The following is a 20,855-nucleotide window of genomic DNA, read 5'->3' on the forward strand; positions in this document are numbered from 1 at the left end:
TGATATGTATCAAATCCAAATCTCATATATAGAAATACACACCTCATTTTACCTTCAACACACTCAATTTCTTGATCATTGAATTGAATATCAAAAGAATTTCTTCGTCATCGAATTGAATATCAAAAGAAGTTGAGGATGATTAAATGACAGAAATTAACAGGTAAAAGAAAGGTAAAAAAAAGGAGTGCACCACCCTAGAAATAATCCTCCCCCAAGTCGCTACGAAATGCAAGCCTTAGGTCACTTCTTGTCCTTTAAGCCGAAGCCATGTTGTCTGTTAATTAGTTAGGAGCATTGTCGCCTGGATAGGGACATTGCGCACCAGAGAATCCTGCGAAGAGTGCAGCCACAACACGGAGGCCTCCAATCACATGCTAGTTATCCAGAAGCGTATACTTCCCAAGTTCTCATTCTGCCTGGATCCGGTACCGTGTTAGTAATCTTACTTATGTCCATTTATGATCACATTTGGGCCGGTATCACAATAATCCGAGAAGGATTGGCCGAAGAATACTGTCCAGACAACAAATCCCAGATGTTCAAGTTCGAAATATTATCTAGCCATATTTCCAAGCAAACTTGCGTTACATCGTTAAATACAACAGCACAATCAGAGCATTACACAACACGACACAAAACAAAACTTCCATACAACAAGAAAAACCGACTCGTAAAATCAGAAGATACAACAACAAATGGAGCAGCTAGCACTCAGAGCTCCTCGTCACGGCCGCGGCCAGCAACTTCGTCCTTAATCTTCTGGGACTTCTGTTTGGAAGCCTCGTGGCTAGACGCCACGGTGTCCTTGGCTGGCTTCACCGCCTCCTCCGCCTTATTCTTGGCTGCCTCAAGACCCTCCTTGGCTTTCTCCTTCGCCCAACTCGTTTGTTCCTCCGTCTCCGACTCCTTCCACTTCCCCTCCTCCGCAGCATTCCTTCCCGTCTCCTCACTTGCCCGCTTCGCCTCCTCGGCCTTCAGAGCAGCCTTGTCCTTCACCTCCTGTGCCGTCTGCTTCGCCTTCTCCTTTGCCTCTTTAGTCTCCTCTGCTTTCTCATAAGCCTTGTTCTTCACCTCCTCTGCCGTTTGCGCTGCTTTTTCTTTCGCTTCTCTTGCTTTCTCTGCCGTGTAACCGGTAGCCTCATTCGCTTTCTCTGCTGTTCTTCGGGCCGTCTCCTCAGCTGCGTTCTTCGTCTCATATGTTCTATCTTTCGCCGCCTTTGTAGCCTCCTCAGCTGCATTCTTGGTCTGATATGTCTTGCCTTTTGCCGCCTTTGTGGCCTCGTATGCCTTCTCCTTCGCTGCACCTGCCGTATCAGAAGTCTTGTCCGTCGCTGCCTTTGTGGCCTCATAAGCCTTCTCCTTAGCTGCACCCGCCGTATCGTAAGTCTTTTCCTTAGCCGCCTTCGCCGCCTCATAAGCCTTTTCCTTCGCTGCCTCTGCAGTATCATAAGTCTTTTCCTTCGTAGCCTCATAAGCCTCGTCTTTTGCTGACTTTGTGGTCTCATAAGCCGCATTAATGGCCTCATAGGCCTTCTCCTTTGCGGCATTAGCAGCATCGTAAGTCATGTCTTTGGCCGATTTAGAGGCCTCATACACCTTCTCCATTGCTGCATCCATCGTCTTGCCGGCCTTCTCGGCGGCTTTATCTTTAATGTGTCTAGCCTTTTCTGTGCTATACTCACCAGCCCCTGAATTTTAAAGTACGTAACACATTAATTCTAAATATATATCATTCTTAACAATACATTACTAACTTCACTCTAATATGTTTTGTCTAGGTCACCCACATTTCAACATTTCGTTGTTTCGTGGGAATTATGAATAAATAGAACTAGTTACAAACTTTAATTCGAATAAATAAAACCGTTACAAATTTTCAATTAAAAATACATTTCGAAGGACACAAATCATATAAAAGTGATGGTTTCATGCCACTCAGTTATTGTCTATCCAGTGTCCATCCATTTCTAATCAATTTATCTCTACACATTTCTTCGTCACTATGTTGGAGTTCATATTGAAAACACTTAACACAGTACAAATGTAAAATCCTCAAACGCTATCCCATGAAAAAAAAAAAAAAAAAAAAAAACCAGTTCCTGGACAACATTTAAAAATTGATCCAAAATAAAGCAGAAAATTTCACATTCCATCACAAATTATGTAGGAAATAATTTAAAAAACAGTAGTGACTAACCAGAAGCAGTGTCATAAGTAGCATCAGAAGCCTTCTTAGAACTATCCTTCAAAAAATTCTCATCATCCTGCTTCAGCCCAAGTCCTCCGGTGATTTTCTCTTTAGCCCACTCCGTCCACGACTCCGACCCTTCTTTACCCTCTCTCGCCTTCTCCGCCGCCCTCGCGTCATCCGTCTGCCTTGACTGGTCCTTAAACTCCACAAACTCATCAAGAACTTCCTCGTTCGCAGACGGCGTATGCCCCACGCTGGAGCCGCGGCATACGGTGGCAAGCATCACCACCACCGCCACCGCAATGACAAGGAGTAGTTTGTAAGATTGCTTTGCACCCATGACCGTATAAACGTTTTCTGAAGATTCAAATCCGAAATGTATTTCTTAAAAACTGAAGGTTTTGAGACGTTTTCTGAAAGGATCAGGAAGCAATGTGTGAAAGTTTAGGGTTGGGGAGGAGGTGGTTTTAAGAAGGTGGTGCATGACAGCATGAGAAAAGGGACAGGTGTTACACACGATGGCAGGTTCAGAATCCGTAGAGATGGACACGTGTCATACTGATACGGTGCAGTTGGGCCCGCGTGTCGACATGTTAGCGATCGATTTGGTGTTTCACGGTTCGTGTCTGTTGCTTAATGGAACACAGCATGAACCTGTACACTTCATCTCTACCAAAACAACTTTTATTTCCTTTTGACCTTATCTCCATATTGCCAATGTTGTTTTAGGCGTCGACATACTTTGGCATTAATTTGTATCTTGTTAAAAACATAATCGGTGGCCTAAAAACTTTAATTCGTAAGAGTTTGAACTCGACTTAAAAGTTTTAAACCTCACTCAATAGTTCTGGTGATTAAAACATTCAAGTTATAATTATAAACACATCTCAATATAATCAAGCAAATTTTGATTATTGAGGTATTAAATTACGTATTTGTTGACCCTAGAAACTACAAAAACCTACGTGGCGCGCAGGCCGAGTATTTTCTAAGCTAACTACGTCCTTCGGTGATTGCGGGGCGTGCCAACTCGTCGGCCGAGCTCGGCCGAGGAGTAAATTTGATGATGTTGCGTCGAGCGCGCCGCTGACTTTTGTGTCTTGCGATTGCGGCCGAGGAAGGAACAATTCTCGGCCTCTTGGGTTCTAGAGCCTGAAGACAAGGCTGCTAATTTGCGAAGTTCAATCTCAAATTCGGCTGTCAATGTGCCGAATACAGTAACCTGGTAACACCTCACTTCGCCGAGAAGGCTGATGAGATGACCTCGACCAATAGGGATTCAGAAATCCTTCTCGACCGAGACTTGGATAGGTAACCAGTCGTCCTCGCCGCAGTGCTGTTGATGCCAACGGAAGATACTGCGAGACCGACTGACTCTACGGTGACAGAGCTATCTATGCCGACTTAAGATATCACCGGTTGCTTCCACAGTGCTGTTGATGCCAACGGAAGATGTGTCAACGAAGAAAGGAAAAAGAAAAATCACAAGTTGTGAGAGTTTGCGCAGGGCAATTTTGTATTGATTTTGTAGGGGCTTTTCCTGATGCACAGCGTCCCCTATTTATAGTACTGAACCTTGAGTCCGAGTTTACATCCTACTTGGACTAGGTTTCCCTCTCCGGATCACCTCGACCAGTCCTACACCTATTAGGACTATGAACCTAGTCCTTAGCTAAGCTGGATTAATTTCCTGGATATCCGATCCTGTCGAGACTTCCCATTGCACTAGGATTCGTCTTAACCGCCCTAGGTTTGGACTCCCACGGGTTGACCGATCCATGGTCCTTTTGCCGCCCGGCCTCCTGGGCCGAGAGTGATCCTACCCTCGGCCCAAACTATTATTTTGGGCCCAAACATTGCCCCCTCGCTTCTGAGGTCCTCGGCTTGAAACCTTCGGCCGAGTTTCGGCCTTGAAGAAGCGAATCTACCACTCAGGATCCTAATACCCGAGTTCCAAGGCGCATTTATTGAGCACGATCGCACGATCTTGATCCTGCCAACCCACTCGCCACGTGGCGTCCTCTAACATGGCCAATCCCCCATAATGACGTCTAAGGCGTGCGGTAGCCTGAACCGTCTTGCCATCATGACCACTATCTCAATCCGCGAGCCACTACCTCAGTCCGTGAGCCCACTTGTCATCGTGCGGGCGTCGAACCGTCTTTCGTCATTAATTTCGCCGTCACACGCAATCCTGCGCCCCCAAAACCCTGACCTTTGGTCTTCTCAACCGCATTTCCCAAATGTTCGTCATAATCGACAATTTCTTCGGTCGATTTTGCCCTTTGTTTTGAATTTCGAACGATTGCTCTTCCCCCTATAACTCTATAAATACCGAAATTCCCTCATTTGTACCTTTACGCTCTCAAACTTCCTGAAATCCTCTGCCGTTGATTTCTAGTGCATTTCTCCTATTCCAAGTCTTCGTCTTTAAATCCCCAACCCAGACAACCCTTCTACTCCGTGCTTCTTTCTCACAATGGCGTCCTTCATCTCCAAGCTTTCCAGGGAGTGTGACCAACATCAGAAGATTTTTTATCGGAGCTCGATCAAGACCATCCGGTTTGAAAACGACATGAGCACCCAGTACCAAATCCTGGGCCCTCTCTTCAAGGCTACAATACCGCCGACTATCATCGGCCTTCTACAGGAGCACTGCCAAACACCCTTGCTTCAAGGGTTTGAATGGTCGCGATGGGATGCGGCTAAGCCCGAGGGCTCCTGGCCCTCGACGACCACATCCTGGGCAGCCTGGGTCGTTCGAATGGAACGACTCTTCGGCGAGCAATGGAAGGCTCTTGGCATCTACGACGCCATCCTTCTTTCGTCTATGGAAATCGTTCCCGACAAGGAGCTTCTCCAAGCCGCTCTGTGCTTCTGGTGCTCGGCCACCAACACAATGGTCCTTCCTCTGGGTCCCATTGGTCCCACCATCCTGGATATCACTGCCATTCTGGGGACTTCGGCAACCGGGATCCCTGTCGACGCGACCCTCTCTGGGCATCCGTCGAATATCGACCTGAAAACGCTCTTCGACCGTCGGGCCTTTGAGACATTGAACCGTGACGGTCATATCCAGTCGAAGGAAGATATTCAGAAGCTCCACAAGAACTTCTGTAATTACAACACCCTCTATCTCCACTTCGCCGGCCGAGGAGAAGAGGACATGCGAGAGGGAGAGCATGAAGCCTTCCTCTTCTACTGGTACAACAAATACATTTGTTGTACCAAGTCAAACAAGTGTTTGGTCGAGAATATGCCGGTAGCCGAAGCCCTGGCTAGTGGTCACGTCTTGGCACTGAGTTCCAACATTCTCGCCCAACTTTTCCGCTGCCTGGCCGAGGCGACCCTCCACAAGGTCGACCCACACCAGAATGGTCCTCTCTGGATCTTCCAACTCTGGTTGCAGGTATACTTCGCCTCCCTTCGGCCGGCCATAGCTGAATTCTCACCAACAGAGGCGCTTGGGCCTCAACTGGCCTCTCGACCGACACCTCCCCATCAAGCCGAAGAGGTATTTCGGTACCTCTTCGCTCTCGACGACTTCTCCAACGACGAGTTCCTAATATGTCGTCGTCGAGACTACCCTTCCTCCATCAGGCTGCCTACCTCCCCATGGAGCGCGGAGGAAGACGCCGATCTTCGTCAGACCTGGGGGTCGTTTATGCTTGCTCGCGACCTCCCTCTCGGCTGTGATGGGAAACGGTCAGGTTGGGAAGTATATCATCCGAACTTCCTTGCCCGACAGCTCGGCTACCTTCAGGGCTGCCCTATCCCCCTTCTCTCCTCCCGAACGGTCCTAAGCCGTGGACGCGAACCTCGTTCCTCTGAGAAGGAGTGTAGAACCGCCGTGAGGGAGTTCCAAGAGCGCTGCCAAAAATTCCGCCTTCGACCAGCCACCCCGGAAACCCATTGCACCGACACCTTTGGTGAGTGGTGGGAGAAATACACCCAGGAATTCTTTGGTGCGCCGGTTGAAGATGTGCTTAGCAGACTCTTCGGTGACCGGCCTAAGAAGGCCTCGGCCCCTCATCCTCAAGGTACCTGTTCCACTTTCCTCCTTTCCATCAACCTTGCATATTGATTTGCCTTACTGAATTGTCTTTATCTTTTTAGGTAGTCGGCCTTTGAGGAAGACGGAGGCAGTTGCCGCTGCCACGGCCGGGAAAAAATTGGTCGTGGCCCAAAAGGACAAACCCGCTGGTAGGGCTGTGCTGATCAAACGGCCTCGCCAAGAGGCCGAGCCGGCTGTTGAGCCTTCCCCGCCTGCTAAGCGGGTTAAACAAATGGCGAAGAAAGGTGCACGGGAGATCCACGTTATCTCCAGTCACACGACGACTCCCAGTGCTTCCCCTTCTCCCGCCGCCGGTGATTCTGGGGTCGAGAAACAACCGGCTTTGGCCGCAGAGACGGCCCTAGCGCGGCCTGCCTCTGTGGCCGACGCATCAATTGTCCCTCCCTCTATCGAGAAGGCACATGTCTCACAGCAGGCGGTTTCTACGACCGAGGGAACCTCTCCCAAGAATCCAAATCCCTCGGTCCTCGTGTTGGAAGAAAGTGAGGGGAGCGACGAGGTCCCGCTGGCGCATCGTCCTCATACTCGTCGACAACCTCCTCCAGTATCCGAGATGGTGGTTCAAATCGGCCCCTCCTCGGCTAATCGTGGCAAGCGCACGGTCGAGGAACTGACCCCGGTGGCCGAACCTCTCGTTCCTTCTCAGGACCAGGAAGTCCCTGCCTCTGAAGCAGCTGCGCCAGTCGGCCCATCAGCAGCCGACCGTGGCAAACGGCTGCTCGAGGAACCTGAGGCCACGACGGAATCGCCGGTCCATCCTCAAGACCAAGGCTTCCACATTCCTCCACAGGAGGTTACCTCGGCTTTTGTAAGTACCTCCAATTGTCTCCTCCTGATTGCTTTTCTGCTTTAGAATTCTAAACAAGGAAAATACTAAATGTCAGGTGCCTGTACATTCTTTTCACCGTCAATTCTATGCGCCGAAGGGCGTTATCTATATTTCCTGGCCGCCTCAGTGGCCATCAAACGTAGATAACCTCCATCGGCCGCATGAAGTGAGAAGCAATCTGAGACACTGGGCTCGGCCATTGAGTTCTTTAGGTTCAAGCAACGATCCTGGGGACCTGGCCGAGGTCTCCTCTCGGCAGGTTAAAAAACGACACATTCTTGCTATTCTTGTCATGACTTCCTTTAAGCTTAACCTTGTCTATTCGTGCAGGCTTCATGGGAGGTTGAATTCAAAGCCCTCATGTCCAGCACGACTACAGAGTCCGGCCCTTCGGCCGCTCCGACTGAGGCTGCCGATCCAAGCGCCCTAACCCAGTTGCGAGAAATCCTGTCGCTCTCATCCTCGCAAGTACTTGAGCGCAACGGTCTTGATCTGCTCGGCGTGTGTCTGAACGACCTTGGAGCTGACGGTCGCCTGAGCGGAGATGCCATTGTTCGGGCATCGTCTGCCTTGGAGCGCGTTCGGGAGACATTCAGTATCTTCCAGACTGCTCTGAAGGCCGAACAAGACCTGCAAGCCGCCACGGCCGTTCAAGACACCCTCCGTCCGAAGATTGACGATCTACGGGCAAAAGGAGAAGCGTTAGCCGAGCTCGACCGTCAGATGGCCGAACTAGCGAAACGCCGGTCGGCCATTGCTTCTGAGCTTGCGAGGGACTTCGAGTCAGGTGGGAAGAATCGCCTAACTAAGTATGCGGCGGCCAAAAAACGGGTCGAGCGACTGAAACTGGACAAAAAGAATCGGCAAGCCGAAGTCATCATGGCCGACGTGCGGTGGTTGGAGTTGAAGGCTTTGCTCAGCACTCTTCTTCCCTCGTCTCCTTGAATGTATTCGACCCACTCATTTTTGTAATACCTATCAATCTTAATGGAATGATTTTTTTTCTACTGGTACAAGAAATTTTTTAGTCGCGCATTTCCCATGTGACCGGATAGTATTTCTTCAAGAACTTCCCATTAATTGGTAATTTGTGAACTACTCCAGTCCGGTCTTTAAGATGATACGCCCCTTTGCCGTATACTTTATGCACAATGAACGGCCCTTCCCAATTCGGCGACCACTTGCCGAACCTAGGATCTTTTAATCCTATGGGCAACACCGTTTGCCACACCAATTCACCTTCGCCGAACGTTTTCTGTCGCACCTTCTGATTATAGGCTCGCTCGGCAATCTGTTTTTGTGCCACCAGTAAGTTATAAGCGTCAATTCGTGCCTCTTCCAAATCTTCCAGTCCCTGTCTCATGGACTGATTATATTCGGCGCTAAACAAACTACTTTGTTCAATTAATCGCAACGAATTTATGCTCAACTCGACTGGTAGCACCGCATCGTGTCCGTAGGTTAATGCGTACGGGGTTGTTGCAGTCGCCGACCGGGGCGACGTTCGGTATGCCCATAATGCCTCGTTCAATTTCAAATGCCACATGCCAGGCCTTTCTTTTATTATTTTTTCGAGGATGCCGATCAACACTTTATTGCTTGCCTCGGCCTGCCCATTCGCCTGTGGATAATACGGTGTGGACTGTTCCAGCCGAATTTTCAAATTGGCCGTGTATTCTTTAAACCTTTCGGCTGTGAAGATTGTTCCATTGTCAGTTATGATCGTTTCTGGAACACCGAATCGGGTCACAATGTGTTCCTCCACGAAATCGCAAACTTCTTTAGATGTTAACTCGGCATATGATTTTGCTTCGACCCACTTAGTGAAGTAATCAGTTGCGACTATTATCCATGCATGCTTAGCAGCTCCGGAAGTCGGCATGATTTTGCCGATTACATCCATGGCCCATCCTCTAAACGGCCACGGCTTAATGACCGAATGTAGTGATTCGGCCGGGACCCTTTGTATAGGCCCATGGATTTGGCACTGCACGCATCCTCGGGCAAACTCGATACAATATTTCAGTATTCTCAGCCAAAAATAGCCATGTCGTCGGAGTAGCCATCGCATTTTTCGTCCCGACTGGTGAGCCCCGCATACCCCTTCATGAACTTCTGCAATCGCCCGAGCACTCTCTTGGGGGCCGAGGCATAGCAATAACAAACCATCTTCGCCCTTTCGGTACAACTCGTTCTGGTACGTGACATAGTTCGTGGCGTGAACCCGTGTCCTGCGACTATGTTTTCCGTTAGGATTGTCAAGGTACTGCATAATGGGCTTTCTCCAATCATCTGGTACTGCCTCGACCGTGCAAATTTCTATAGAGTCCTGCCGATCTAACAACGACGGCAGGGACATGACCCTGGTGCGTATCACATTGTCTCGACGGAGGATTTGCTGATCAACCAAGGCTGGGTATAATTGTCGTAATATTGGTATCTCCCGGCCTAGCTTGCCCCCCAGGAGTTGTGCACCGGAGGCGATTTGAGCCAACTCGTCTGCGTCGGTATTATGAACCCGGGAAACATGCTCGAATGTAATACCGTCAAAAGACTCGGCCAAATAGCTGGCGACCATGTGGTACGGCGCCAGAGTACAACTCATGCAGCGAAAAGACCCATTAATTTGGTTAATCACTAGTTCAGAATCCCCGAGGACGAGGACATGAGTGGCATGTAGGTCAAGAAGGAGGCCCAGACCAATGACCAGCGCCTCGTATTCGGCCTGATTATTGGTGCAGTCGAAATCCAATTTGAGCGAAAAATACCAACGATCGTTGTGAGGAGATTGAATGACGATGCCTGCGCCGGCCGAGGACGAAGTACTAGAACCATCGAAATACATCGTCCAATAATTGTCGCGGGTCACCACCATGCCCATTTCGACGTCAGCACTCCCGAAACCGTAAGGCGAAGGGTGCTGGGCAAGGAAATCGGCCAACGCATGTCCTTTCACAGCTTTTTGCGACACATATTGCAAACTGAACTCGGACAACGCCATCGTCCATTTCCCAATTCGACCCTTCACAATTGGCCGGGTAAGCATGTACCGGAGAACGTCGGTCTGGGCAATAACTTGTGTGACCGTCGGGAGCATGTAATGCCGAAGCTTGGATGCAGCGAAGAACACGGCGAGACAAAGCTTCTCAACGGCGGAATAATTGATTTCCGGATGACTCAGATTACGGCTGAGGTAGAAGATAGCCTGTTCCCGTCCGGTATCGTTGTCTTGCGCAAGGAGGCAACCGATGGACTCTTCGGCCGCCGAAATGTATAGCTTGAGAGGCTTGCCGCGTTGAGGAGGGACCAAGACAGGTGGGTTTGTAAGAGAAACCTTGATCTGCGTAAACGCCGCCTGATGCTCCTCATTCCATACGAACTGATCTGAGTCATTGAGTTTCAAAAGTGTGGAAAATGCTTTCATTTTACCTGCCGAATTAGCAATAAATCGACGTAAAAAATTGATCTGGCCGAGTAAGGACTGTAATTGTTTCTTCGTTGTTGGGGGTGGGGCAGTGATGATTGCGCGTGCCTTATTCTCATCGACTTCAATCCCACGATGATGTACGAGGAAACCAAGAAAATTCCCGGCCGATACACCGAAGGCACACTTGGCAGGATTCATCTTGAGGTTGTGCTGACGCATGCGGAGGAACGCCTGTCGGAGATCGTCCAGATGTGTCTGTCGGCGTTTAGATTTGACGACAACATCGTCGATATAAACTTCGACGATGGTACCAATCAAATCATGGAAGATGGTGTTCATCGCCCGTTGGTACGTGGCGCCGACATTCTTGAGGCCAAATGGCATGACAACCCATTCGTAAGTGCCGAGTGCCCCCGGGCAACGGAAAGCAGTTTTGTGCACATCGGCTTCGGCAATAAATATCTGGTTGTACCCGGCATGTCCATCCATAAAGGATAAGATCGCATGATTCACCGCGGCATCGATTAACAGATCTGAAATCGGCATTGTATATTCATCTTTGGGCGTTGCCAGATTCAGATTTCGAAAATCAGTGCAGATGCGCAGTGCACCACTTTTCTTTAATACAGGAACAATATTCGCCAACCATTCGACATATCGAGCTGTCCGGATGAATCCGGCTTTCAAGAGCCGAACTAGTTCGTCCTTGACACTGAGTTGTACTTCGGTCGAGAATCGACGAGGTGGCTGACGGAAAGGCTTGAATCCGGGCTTAATACGTAATTCATGCTCGACCAGAGCACGATCTAAGCCGGGCATTTCATGATAACTCCAAGCAAAACAATCTTTGAATTCCGTAAGCAAGGCCCGCAACTCGTCCTTCATTTGCTGAGGAAGTAAAGCACTAACAAACACAGGTCGTGGGTCATCGGCCGTCCCAACATTAATTTCTTCTAGGGGATCCTTAACTTGGGGCCGATAATCCTCGAGCTCGGCCGGGGCGGCTCGAACTTGATCAAAAGATAGGGCAGGACCAGGATCCTCTTCGGCAAGGAATTCGACGAGGTTCACGCCTGAATTCGGTTACTGAGATATAGTATACCAATGGGCCAGCAGTCGTTCCATCGTAGATGAAACCGCGGCCCTACGTTTGTCCTGGTCCGTGTCAGACATCAGACTCGGGGAGGAAATTGGCCAATCCGAGTCTCGCCGAATCCTGGTGGACAGTCTCGGCGCCAACCTCGATAGCTTTCTGAACCGAAATCCGAGTCGGCCGTCCGTCTTCATTGAAGCCTTGCAATGTAATATAGCCGACGTGGTCATCATAATACCGGGCTTGTATCATGTTAGCTTCGAAGGGTTGGCTATCGGCCGGATGAACAGTGACCGATTTGCCGTCCCAAAAGACAAGCACTTGATACAACGAAGAAGGAATACAGCTGGTTTGATGGATCCAATCTCGGTCGAGCAGTGCATTATACTCGGTTTTGGAATCAACCACGAAAAAGACGGTCATGTGGGTGCGACCAGCAATATTGACGGTTAACGGAAGTACCCCTTTGGTTTGGGATTTGTCGCCGACGAAACTACTCATTGTGATTCCTGATGGAATAAGCTCGTCATTCGAACGGCGTAAGGCCTTCATGATGTTCAAAGGCATAATATTGACGGTAGCCCCACAGTCGACAAAAACTTTAGAAACTGGATACCCCTCAATATGGGCCGTCACATACAATGGCTTTAAATGGTGAAGCTTGGCCGACGATGAACGAGGGAACAATTCGGCCAAGGCAGCCTTTAAACCATCATCTTTTGTCGCTGACTCTCCTTCAGCAACCGATACAAAATCAATATGGCCGGGTTCTTCGGCAACCATATCTCCATCGAGGAAATTTGGTTGAGCCGTGCGTGATTGAAAATCGGCAGGTAACACATGGACCATACTGATTTCCATATTCTCCAGGACTGATGGGCCCATTGGGTCGATACCCTCCTTGCTCGATTGGTCGGCAACGAACGATTCCATTGCTGTCAAAGTTGGACAACAAGACTCCTCTGTTTCTTCTGTGATGGCTTCATGCGGCGGTGCTGCATCAGCGAGTCGTTGGTCCTGTGCGACCGCTTCAGGCAGGGCCGAAATTGACAGTGCTCTTGAGGCCAAAGCCTGAACCTGCTCTTGATAGTGGAGCCGGGCATCCCTGATGTCGAGATAAGCATCTAGACGTGCGACACGTGCAACTTCATCGGCTGTAAGGCCGAAGAGAGAAACAGCCGAAAATACCTCGAAGTGATATCGTAAATACTGAAGGTCCTCCATCGAGAAAGGGAGGTCAGCTGCACCGATATCGGTGCACGGGTCAACTTCAAATCCAAGGACACGAGCTTCTCGGATATGCTGGAACCTTGCTTTCAGTCCTGGATCTGAGGTCTTTTGGATGACTCGCTCAGCATCCGGACAAGTCAGGACCAGATCAATAGTGTCCTGGCATGCCTTCGGCAAACCATACAGATCGTTGGCCGAATGCTTCTTATGAAATTCTCGCATATATTCCAAGGCCTCCCCAAGAAATGGTGGATGCAAATTCCGTCGAATTTTGATCAAAGGTTCTTGTATAGCTGGCGGTGCGAACTTGCTTTCGGCCTCTTGTCGGAAAAACTCGAGTCGTGCCTTCATCTCCCCTGGCCGAAGAAGAAGTTTGATCCGTTTATCAGCCTCCTCGAACGTAGTTTCAACATCTCGGTCGACCAACCGTTTCCCTTGAACCAACTCTGTCATGATAGAGGGACTTGGTCGCTCATCATCGGGAGCAATTGTGTCCTTCGGCCGCCATTTAGGGCCCGAAGTTTCATGGGTTGCCCGTCGGCGAGCCATGCAATCTATCCTTTGGTGCCTACGTTTCTGGGATTTGGACAGTGCCGTGTACACTCCCCTCGAAGAATGATATGTATACCACCGTTGATCTTTAGGTTCAGGAGGTTTGAAGGTTTTCTGGCTCCGCGATGATTCTGTGCTGCTAGAATTTCGTTTGTAGTAATCATCGTCATAGAACGAATCATCAAAATCGAGGCGCCTCCGAACCGGGGGTATCTCTTCCATCCGTACTTTAGGACCAAGCCTGTCAAAAACCCCTTGATGTTGGCCTATCTTGGCAACAGTCCGCCGGGTTGTGGCCACGGGTCGTTCCGTCCCAAGTGAAGGGGGCTTCTCCTCTGACTCACTCTCGACCTTTGTTCTACATTTCCTGCACAAAACCGCCGTCCCGCTGTCTTCATCGATGGTATAATCCATCATAGGTTTGACAACAACGGGTCCTATTAAAGCCGTAGGTGGTGCGTTTGAACGAAAATCGGCCATGAAGCGTGGCCGAGAACTCTGAGTCCGAAAACGTTGCGTCGTAACGACTTCGGCCTTCCCTTTCCCTTTGTCCTTAGGGAGGCACGCATCGACCATATTCACGGTTGCTGTGGGGAACGGATCAGCGTCAATACCCATCTTCTTCTCGGGAAATTTCAGTTTACCATTATCAATCCAGCTTTGGACGTTGTCGCGAAATACGACACAATTGTTTGTCGTATGTTTGCTCGAATTGTGATATTTGCAATACACTTTTCCCTTAAGCTCTTCGGCTTTAGGAATGTTGTGACCAGGCCGAAGCTTGATAATTCTTGAGGACAACAGTTGGTCAAAAATTGCGTCAGCCTTGGTAATATCAAAAGTGTAAACCTTCGACGGTTTCAATGCTCCTTCGGTGGCCGAGCGACTTTTGACTTCTCTAGAATCAACCTGAGTCAACGCATTGCAAACGTATGGCTTATCTATCACTATCTCGGCCGCATCTACACTAACGCATTCATCCTCGGTGGACGCATAGTTGACAGTAGGATTCTTGTAAAGCGTCCCCCGAGATGGCGTTTTCAAAACCTTCTCCTCGCGGAGCAAATAGTCATACTGTTCGACATGTTGGGCTAATTCGTACATGTCCCGAAAGTTTGCCCCCAAGAATTTCTTTTTATATTCGACGTCTAACCCGTTCAAAGCAAGCCTGACGAATTCTACTTCGGGTAAAGGTACTCGGCACCAATTCCTGGCTGACTTGAACCTAGTAAGATAATCCATTGGTGATTCATCAAATGCCTGAGCCATCCTTGCTAACGAAGAAACTGACATCTCCATCCCTGGCCAATAAAACTGCTCATGGAATTTCTCGACCAACTCTTCCTAGTTCTGGACGGAATTGGGGGGTAAATTAATGTACCAAGCGAATGCCGAGCCGGTCAATGAGAAGTTGAACAGCCGTAACTTATGAAAGTCACTATTAACATCTCCGCATTGCGTGGTAAAACGAGCCACGTGTTCTAACGAAGATAAGGACGATTCACCGGCAAAGAGGCTAAAATCTGGAATCTTGAAGCCTTTAGGGTATCCAAACGTTTCCACGTAAGCCGGGTACGGACGGATAAACTTAGGAAACTTCGGCCCCTTTTTCATGGCCGAGTCAATCATCCGCTGGACTTCGGTCATATCAATAGGTGCTGCTTCACTCCTCTGGTTGGTTCCGTCTGACCCGCTGTTCGACCCTCCACCTTTTTCCAATTCAATTGGTTTGAGGCGAGCAGGAATAGGTTCGGCCGGTACAATTGGTAACGAATTGTTTCCCGGAGGGCAATGCTGGAGAAGATCGGAAGGCCTGCTGCCACCGACTTTACTAAACAACATTTCGAGCAACCTGTTCTGTCGCTCAGCAGAACTGACTATCGCATCATGCAATTTGTCGATGCCCCGACTAAATGTCTGCTCGACTGATCGAGACTGCTCGTCTAGTCGCTTTCGGAGAAACGACCTCGTTGGTGGGTCAGATCCTTCATCACCATCCTCGTCGTAATCTTCTATTATCCCTTCATTGAGAACGCACGTGTTTCTGTTAGGGATCTCTAAACCACGGGGTTGACCGCCGAGATTAACTTCTCTCTCTCGGCGAGTCGCGCTCGTGGACTCAGGTGTCGCAGCGCTAAGGAGGTTCTGCGCCTGTGGTACACTCTGTCCTATGCTCTGACTCGGCAAATCGGCTGTCGACTTTCCCATAGCTGTTTTCTTTTTTACCGATCGTGTTTCAATTGGCATGAACTTCGTAGTTTAGCACTGGGTCCCACTGGGCGTGCCAAAATGTTGACCCTAGAAACTACAAAAACCTACGTGGCGCGCAGGCCGAGTATTTTCTAAGCTAACTACGTCCTTCGGTGATTACGGGGCGTGCCAACTCGTCGGCCGAGCTCGGCTGAGGAGTAAATTTGATGATGTTGCGTCGAGCGCGCCGCTGACTTCTGTGTCTTGCGATTGCGGCTGAGGAAGGAACAATTCTCGGCCTCTTGGGTTCTAGAGCCTGAAGACAAGGCTGCTAATTTGCGAAGTTCAATCTCAAATTCGGCTGTCAATGTGCCGAATACAGTAACCTGGTAACACCTCACTTCGCCGAGAAAGCTGATGAGATGACCTCGACCAATAGGGATTCGGAAATCCTTCTCGACCGAGACTTGGATAGGTAACCAGTCGTCCTCGCCGCAGTGCTGTTGATGCCAACAGAAGATACTGCGAGACCGACTGACTCTACAGTGACAGAGCTATCTATGCCGACTTAAGATATCACCGGTTGCTTCCACAGTGCTGTTGATGCCAACGGAAGATGTGTCAGCGAAGAAAGGAAAAAGAAAAATCACAAGTTGTGAGAGTTTGCGCAGGGCAATTTTGTATTGATTTTGTAGGGGCTTTTCCTGATGCACATCGTCCCCTATTTATAGTACTGAACCTTGAGTCCGAGTTTACATCCTACTTGGACTAGGTTTCCCTCTCCGGATCACCTCGACCAGTCCTACACCTATTAGGACTATGAACCTAGTCCTTAGCTAAGCTGGATTAATTTCCTGGATATCCGATCCCGTCGAGACTCCCCATTGCACTAGGATTCGTCTTAACCGCCCTAGGTTTGGACTCCCACGGGTTGACCGATCCATGGTCCTTTTGCCGCCCGGCCTCCTGGGCCGAGAGTGATCCTACCCTCGGCCCAAACTATTATTTTGGGCCCAAACAGTATTATAACGTGATAATAAATATTTTTTTCTTTTTAGTAAATACCGAGAAAGTTGTCACTTAACACATCTAATGATATTTCTCTTCATTTGTAAGTGAGGTTTTAGGTTCGATTCGCGCCAAAAGTGAATTTAAATCACATTATTATTAATCCATTGTAAGGTTAAGTCAATCATTTCTCTATTGGCGTAGTAGATAATATCGCTTGGCAAAAAAAAAATACCGAGAAAATCAGGAATCAGAAAAATATCATGTCATTATAAGTATATGAACGTGCGTCACAAGTAAACTCAGCAGGTTCATGGGTGAGGATGGGAAAGAAAATATGAATCATCAACCAAGAGATGATGAGAGTTACGAAAATGAGGGACCATTGGATAAGAGTACATAGAAGGAAGTTAAAAAGGTATATCACTGGATCAAATTTATTAAAGTTATGTGACAGGTAAGTCATTAACCTTGTTCTACAAGTAAATTAAGAAAAAAAAGGATCCTAAACTCAAAGCTTGGAAAATACAGAATCCTAAACTGCCAATAAAAATGGTCAAAAATATAGAGAGGTTGAAAGCTCAAACACCCTAATTTAACAATGTCCCTAAAACAATGCTAGAATCTTTACATGTCTTCTTGTTGTGGCCAAGCCCCTTGCACTTGCTACATTGCAGCTGCCGTTTTATTATGTCGTCTGATTCCATCTGCTTCGTCTTTGGCCGCCCTGGCGGCCGCCTGGTGGGCGGAGGGGTAACAGTAACTACTGCTTGGTTTGATTCACCCGTGTGTGGTCTGTCTACATTAGGAACAGGGTGAATTGATTCTCCATAAGTTAAACGGTAACTCTCCACTGTGAAGTATCTGGAGCAGTAATCATAAGGGTTCCTGCCAATAACTAAAAAGACAGCAATAGCATGGCAGCAAGGCAGACCAGTGAGATGCCATCCCTTACAGGTGCAATCCCAATGGTCGATGTCAATAGTGTCGACAGATTCTCCACGAACCTCGAATGTGCTTCCATGTGAGAGTAACACTTGAAGTGATCGAGCAATTTCTGTTTCCTTTTGAAGCTTTTCCTCCTTAGATGGTGTTAATCTTGTCACCCATTGGTTGGACTCCACCCCGCGTGAATAGAAGGCTTCCATCATATTGCCTCGTAGTACGTCAATCATCTGCGTAATTGGCAACTCATGCGCCTCTGATACCCAACTGTAGAACTGCTGTCCGAAGTTCGATGTCATGTGGTTGTACCTGCCTCCTCCGCAGAATGCATTAGCCCAGTGCACGGGCTCACTTTGTATGACCCAATTGTAAGCATCCGGTGAAATATTTTTTATGTTGTCAGCACTACGCTGGAAAGCCTCCTGAGTGGGTGCATAAGCAGCCGCATAAAAATCATTGATCATGAATCGTCTTGCCTCGTGAGAAAATTGGCCCTTCAAGTCCTTGTTAAGTTTTTCAGCAAGATGCCTCAAACAATAGCAGTGGTAACATTTATCAAATACCTCGGGCAATGAATTTTTCAATCCATTCTGAAAATCTGCTACAAATGTGATCGGCTGAGATGTTGCCACTGCCAATTTCAGTTCTAGTAAGAACCAGTGCCAGTTCTCATCAGTCTCATTATCCACAACAGAAAATGCAACCGGAAATACACCATCATCAGCATCTGCGGCTGTTGCAGCCAACAAAACTCCTTGATATTTTGAGTTCAGAGGAGCGCTATCAAGAAAAATTAGAGGGCGGCAAGCTTCTATGAAACCCACAATTGATGCATGGAAAGATACAAAGAAACGATGGAAGCTCGAGTCTTCCTTAGTAGTAAATGAAGCAAAACTCCCTGGATTAGTTTCCTTTATCTTCTCGCAGAAATACGGCAACTGATTATAGGCCTCTTTATAGGAGCCTTGAAGCTGCTCCCTGGCAATCTCTTTAGCACGCCATGCCTGAGAATAATTCAACTGAATCCCGTATTCCCGCTTAATGTCCTCTGCTATAGCCTTTGGCTTGTAGTTTGGGGAAATTTTCAACTTCTCCTTTATGATACTTCCCACCCAACCTCTCGTTGCCCGATACCCAGCTTTCACAGCAGCTCCTTCACATGTATGATCCGTGTTCATTTTCTTGATACAAATCAACTGGGTTGTAGACAACCTTGATGCATATATCCTCCATGGGCAATTTTGACCTTTGCATTTGACAGTGACACGATGACTGTCATTTTTCTTATACCTATAAGCAAATCCATGTGCAATTGAAAACTTATGCAATGCTTCTCGGAATTCGCTAAAACTATTAAACCTTTGGTCCACACCAGTGATGGTGCTTTCCCACTGTTGTGCAGCTTTATGATGCATATCATCACTAGAACAACTAGGAACACGAAGCGAAGGGATTTCATGGAGTTCCATATCAATTTGGCCATCAGCATTGTCAGTATTGTCAGCATCAACTCGCATATCAACGGGCTCAACAAAAGGAACAACTGCTTCCGATACAGTTGTCCTGCTTGACCTGCATGTCCAAGCGTTCAAATGAGAATTACATGCAAAAAACGTGCAGGGAAAACGTCACTTTTGTTCAGTTAAGTGCTTCTTTTTGGGTACACAAGCACAGTACAATCACATTTCATAATGGGATATGAAAAGGCATGCACGTGTTGCAATCAGTGTTCAACAAAAACTGAAATAATAAACACATTTCCATCGTCTCTGTTCCACATTGTGATTGCTGCAATTGTAACCCAAACCGAACTACAAAAGATTATTCATCCAGGGAAAAACACACACAAGGGGATATCAAAACGGCAAGAAATAAGATGAACTAAAACAAAATGTACCTACTAGCAGGCATGATGGACAAATTTCGAACAGCAGCTTCCTCTGTCATGACAAATACATCGACAGTGTCTGTATCCCCGAGAAAATTGACCATTCGTTGCAAGTCTTTGTCTTTAGAGATCGTAATGAGAGTCTTCTTATTGCCGGGAAGGAAGTACTTGATGGACATTGTATCAGCACTACAATTAAACATATCCTCTATTTCGGACTTAAAATCACCAAGCAGTGTTTTCTCATCAATGCCAATCGCATGAGCGTCGCCCCCAGAGTACGATAAATTTCCATCCTTATCCATCACAAACTCTGTGCCCAATTTACATATTGCTATAACCTTCTTCGCAGCCATGGCCTACCCACCCAAAAAGACATTTGTATATGTTTATACACAAGAAATCATAACAAAAAGTTGAAATCTACAATTTGCTCGAAACAATTCACACAAGAGGGTCGAATTTCATAGTTCATAAGAAACTAAATTACACAGAATGAAGCTAAGTTTCTGAAATTACATAAGCAGGTTTAATTTCACAGTTGAAAAGAATCTAAGTTCCAGCTACATTCACAAAACTAACCCCAAATTTTGAAACCTTTGCACATATCCATACCCTAAATGTTGAAATTACAAAAATCCCAAATACCCAATTTATTTATTTTCCATAAAAACATGAAATTATCCATCTACACAAGTAAAAATTTCAGAAAATTCTGGGTATAACAAGTACAATAAAATCTAGCGTATAATCAAAGGTAAAAGAAAAACAAAAATCAATTACAGAGTAAACAAAATTAAACAATGACGACAGAGCGGGAAACAAGAACCCTAATACGAAACAATTGCAAGTAAAATAAAAATCGAAACCCTAGATTTTGGGGAAATTAAAAATCAAACCTTGACGCCAGACTGAGATGAATATCTCTGCTGAATCTATGAGACGCCTTCTGTTTCTGAAACAGATGAAAGTCGAAGGAGAGCTCCGAGAGAGGGAGCGAACCGGGTAATGAGACTTTGCCCTTCCAATTGCCTGCACCCGTGTGCAAATTATACTTGTTGGATTAGCTAATCTATCCAATCAGATTGCAGGGGCCCACATAACATTGACGTGGGCCCTCACGTAATTGGAGAGACCATGTTTCACTTTTACAAGCCGGTACAGTGTGTACCTGCACATTGTGTCCCGGTCTTCCAATCATCCGATTACACATGTCCCGTAGTTTTCATTGGATGAAGTACGATAAGACCTTGGGTTAGGTAGGGTACTTCTAGGGATGGGCAATGGTTATGCGGGCGGGTAACCGCGGTTATTTTACCCATAATCGTTTATGTTCATACCAGCATAACCGTTTACCCGTTGGGTAATTATATAAATGGTTATACCAATAACCATAACCGTTTATAAACGGTTATCCATACCCA

The 20,855-nt window shown here is 47.5% G+C and overlaps 2 protein-coding genes across 3 annotated transcripts; both read right to left on the reverse strand.

The window, feature by feature from the left end:
- Positions 1-541: 541 nt before the first annotated feature.
- On the reverse strand, positions 542-2,678 carry LOC103414532 (late embryogenesis abundant protein D-29-like). Its single transcript, XM_008352904.4, has 2 exons — positions 2,201-2,678; positions 542-1,691 (listed from the first exon to the last, which is right to left on the reverse strand). The coding sequence occupies exons 1-2, from the start codon at positions 2,532-2,534 to the stop codon at positions 715-717; spliced, it is 1,311 nt and encodes a 436-aa protein (XP_008351126.2). The 5' UTR covers positions 2,535-2,678; the 3' UTR covers positions 542-714.
- Positions 2,679-17,008: 14,330 nt separating this feature from the next.
- On the reverse strand, positions 17,009-20,475 carry LOC103434940 (protein FAR1-RELATED SEQUENCE 4-like). 2 transcript variants are annotated; one of them, XM_008373318.4, is made up of 3 exons: positions 20,331-20,475; positions 19,441-19,790; positions 17,009-19,115 (listed from the first exon to the last, which is right to left on the reverse strand). In XM_008373318.4, the coding sequence occupies exons 2-3, from the start codon at positions 19,785-19,787 to the stop codon at positions 17,189-17,191; spliced, it is 2,274 nt and encodes a 757-aa protein (XP_008371540.2). In that variant the 5' UTR covers positions 19,788-19,790; positions 20,331-20,475; the 3' UTR covers positions 17,009-17,188. The 2 variants fall into 2 exon arrangements, with proteins under 2 accessions (XP_008371540.2, XP_008371541.2); XM_008373319.3 differs by having other exon boundaries at positions 19,445-19,790; positions 20,331-20,458.
- Positions 20,476-20,855: the final 380 nt, after the last annotated feature.

Source organism: Malus domestica, chromosome 13 (genome assembly GCF_042453785.1).
Source record: "Malus domestica chromosome 13, GDT2T_hap1".
Taxonomy (NCBI): Eukaryota; Viridiplantae; Streptophyta; class Magnoliopsida; order Rosales; family Rosaceae; genus Malus; species Malus domestica.

Excerpts from the sequence above, each read along its gene's own strand:
- LOC103414532 (XM_008352904.4), bottom strand. The coding sequence starts at position 2,534 with ATGGGTGCAAAGCAATCTTACAAACTACTCCTTGTCATTGCGGTGGCG. Across the intron at positions 1,692-2,200 it reads TACTTATGACACTGCTTCTG|GGGCTGGTGAGTATAGCACA; the intron begins GTTAGTCACTAC and ends TTTAAAATTCAG.
- LOC103434940 (XM_008373318.4), bottom strand. The coding sequence starts at position 19,787 with ATGGCTGCGAAGAAGGTTATAGCAATATGTAAATTGGGCACAGAGTTT. Across the intron at positions 19,116-19,440 it reads TCCATCATGCCTGCTAGTAG|GTCAAGCAGGACAACTGTAT; the intron begins GTACATTTTGTT and ends TTGGACATGCAG.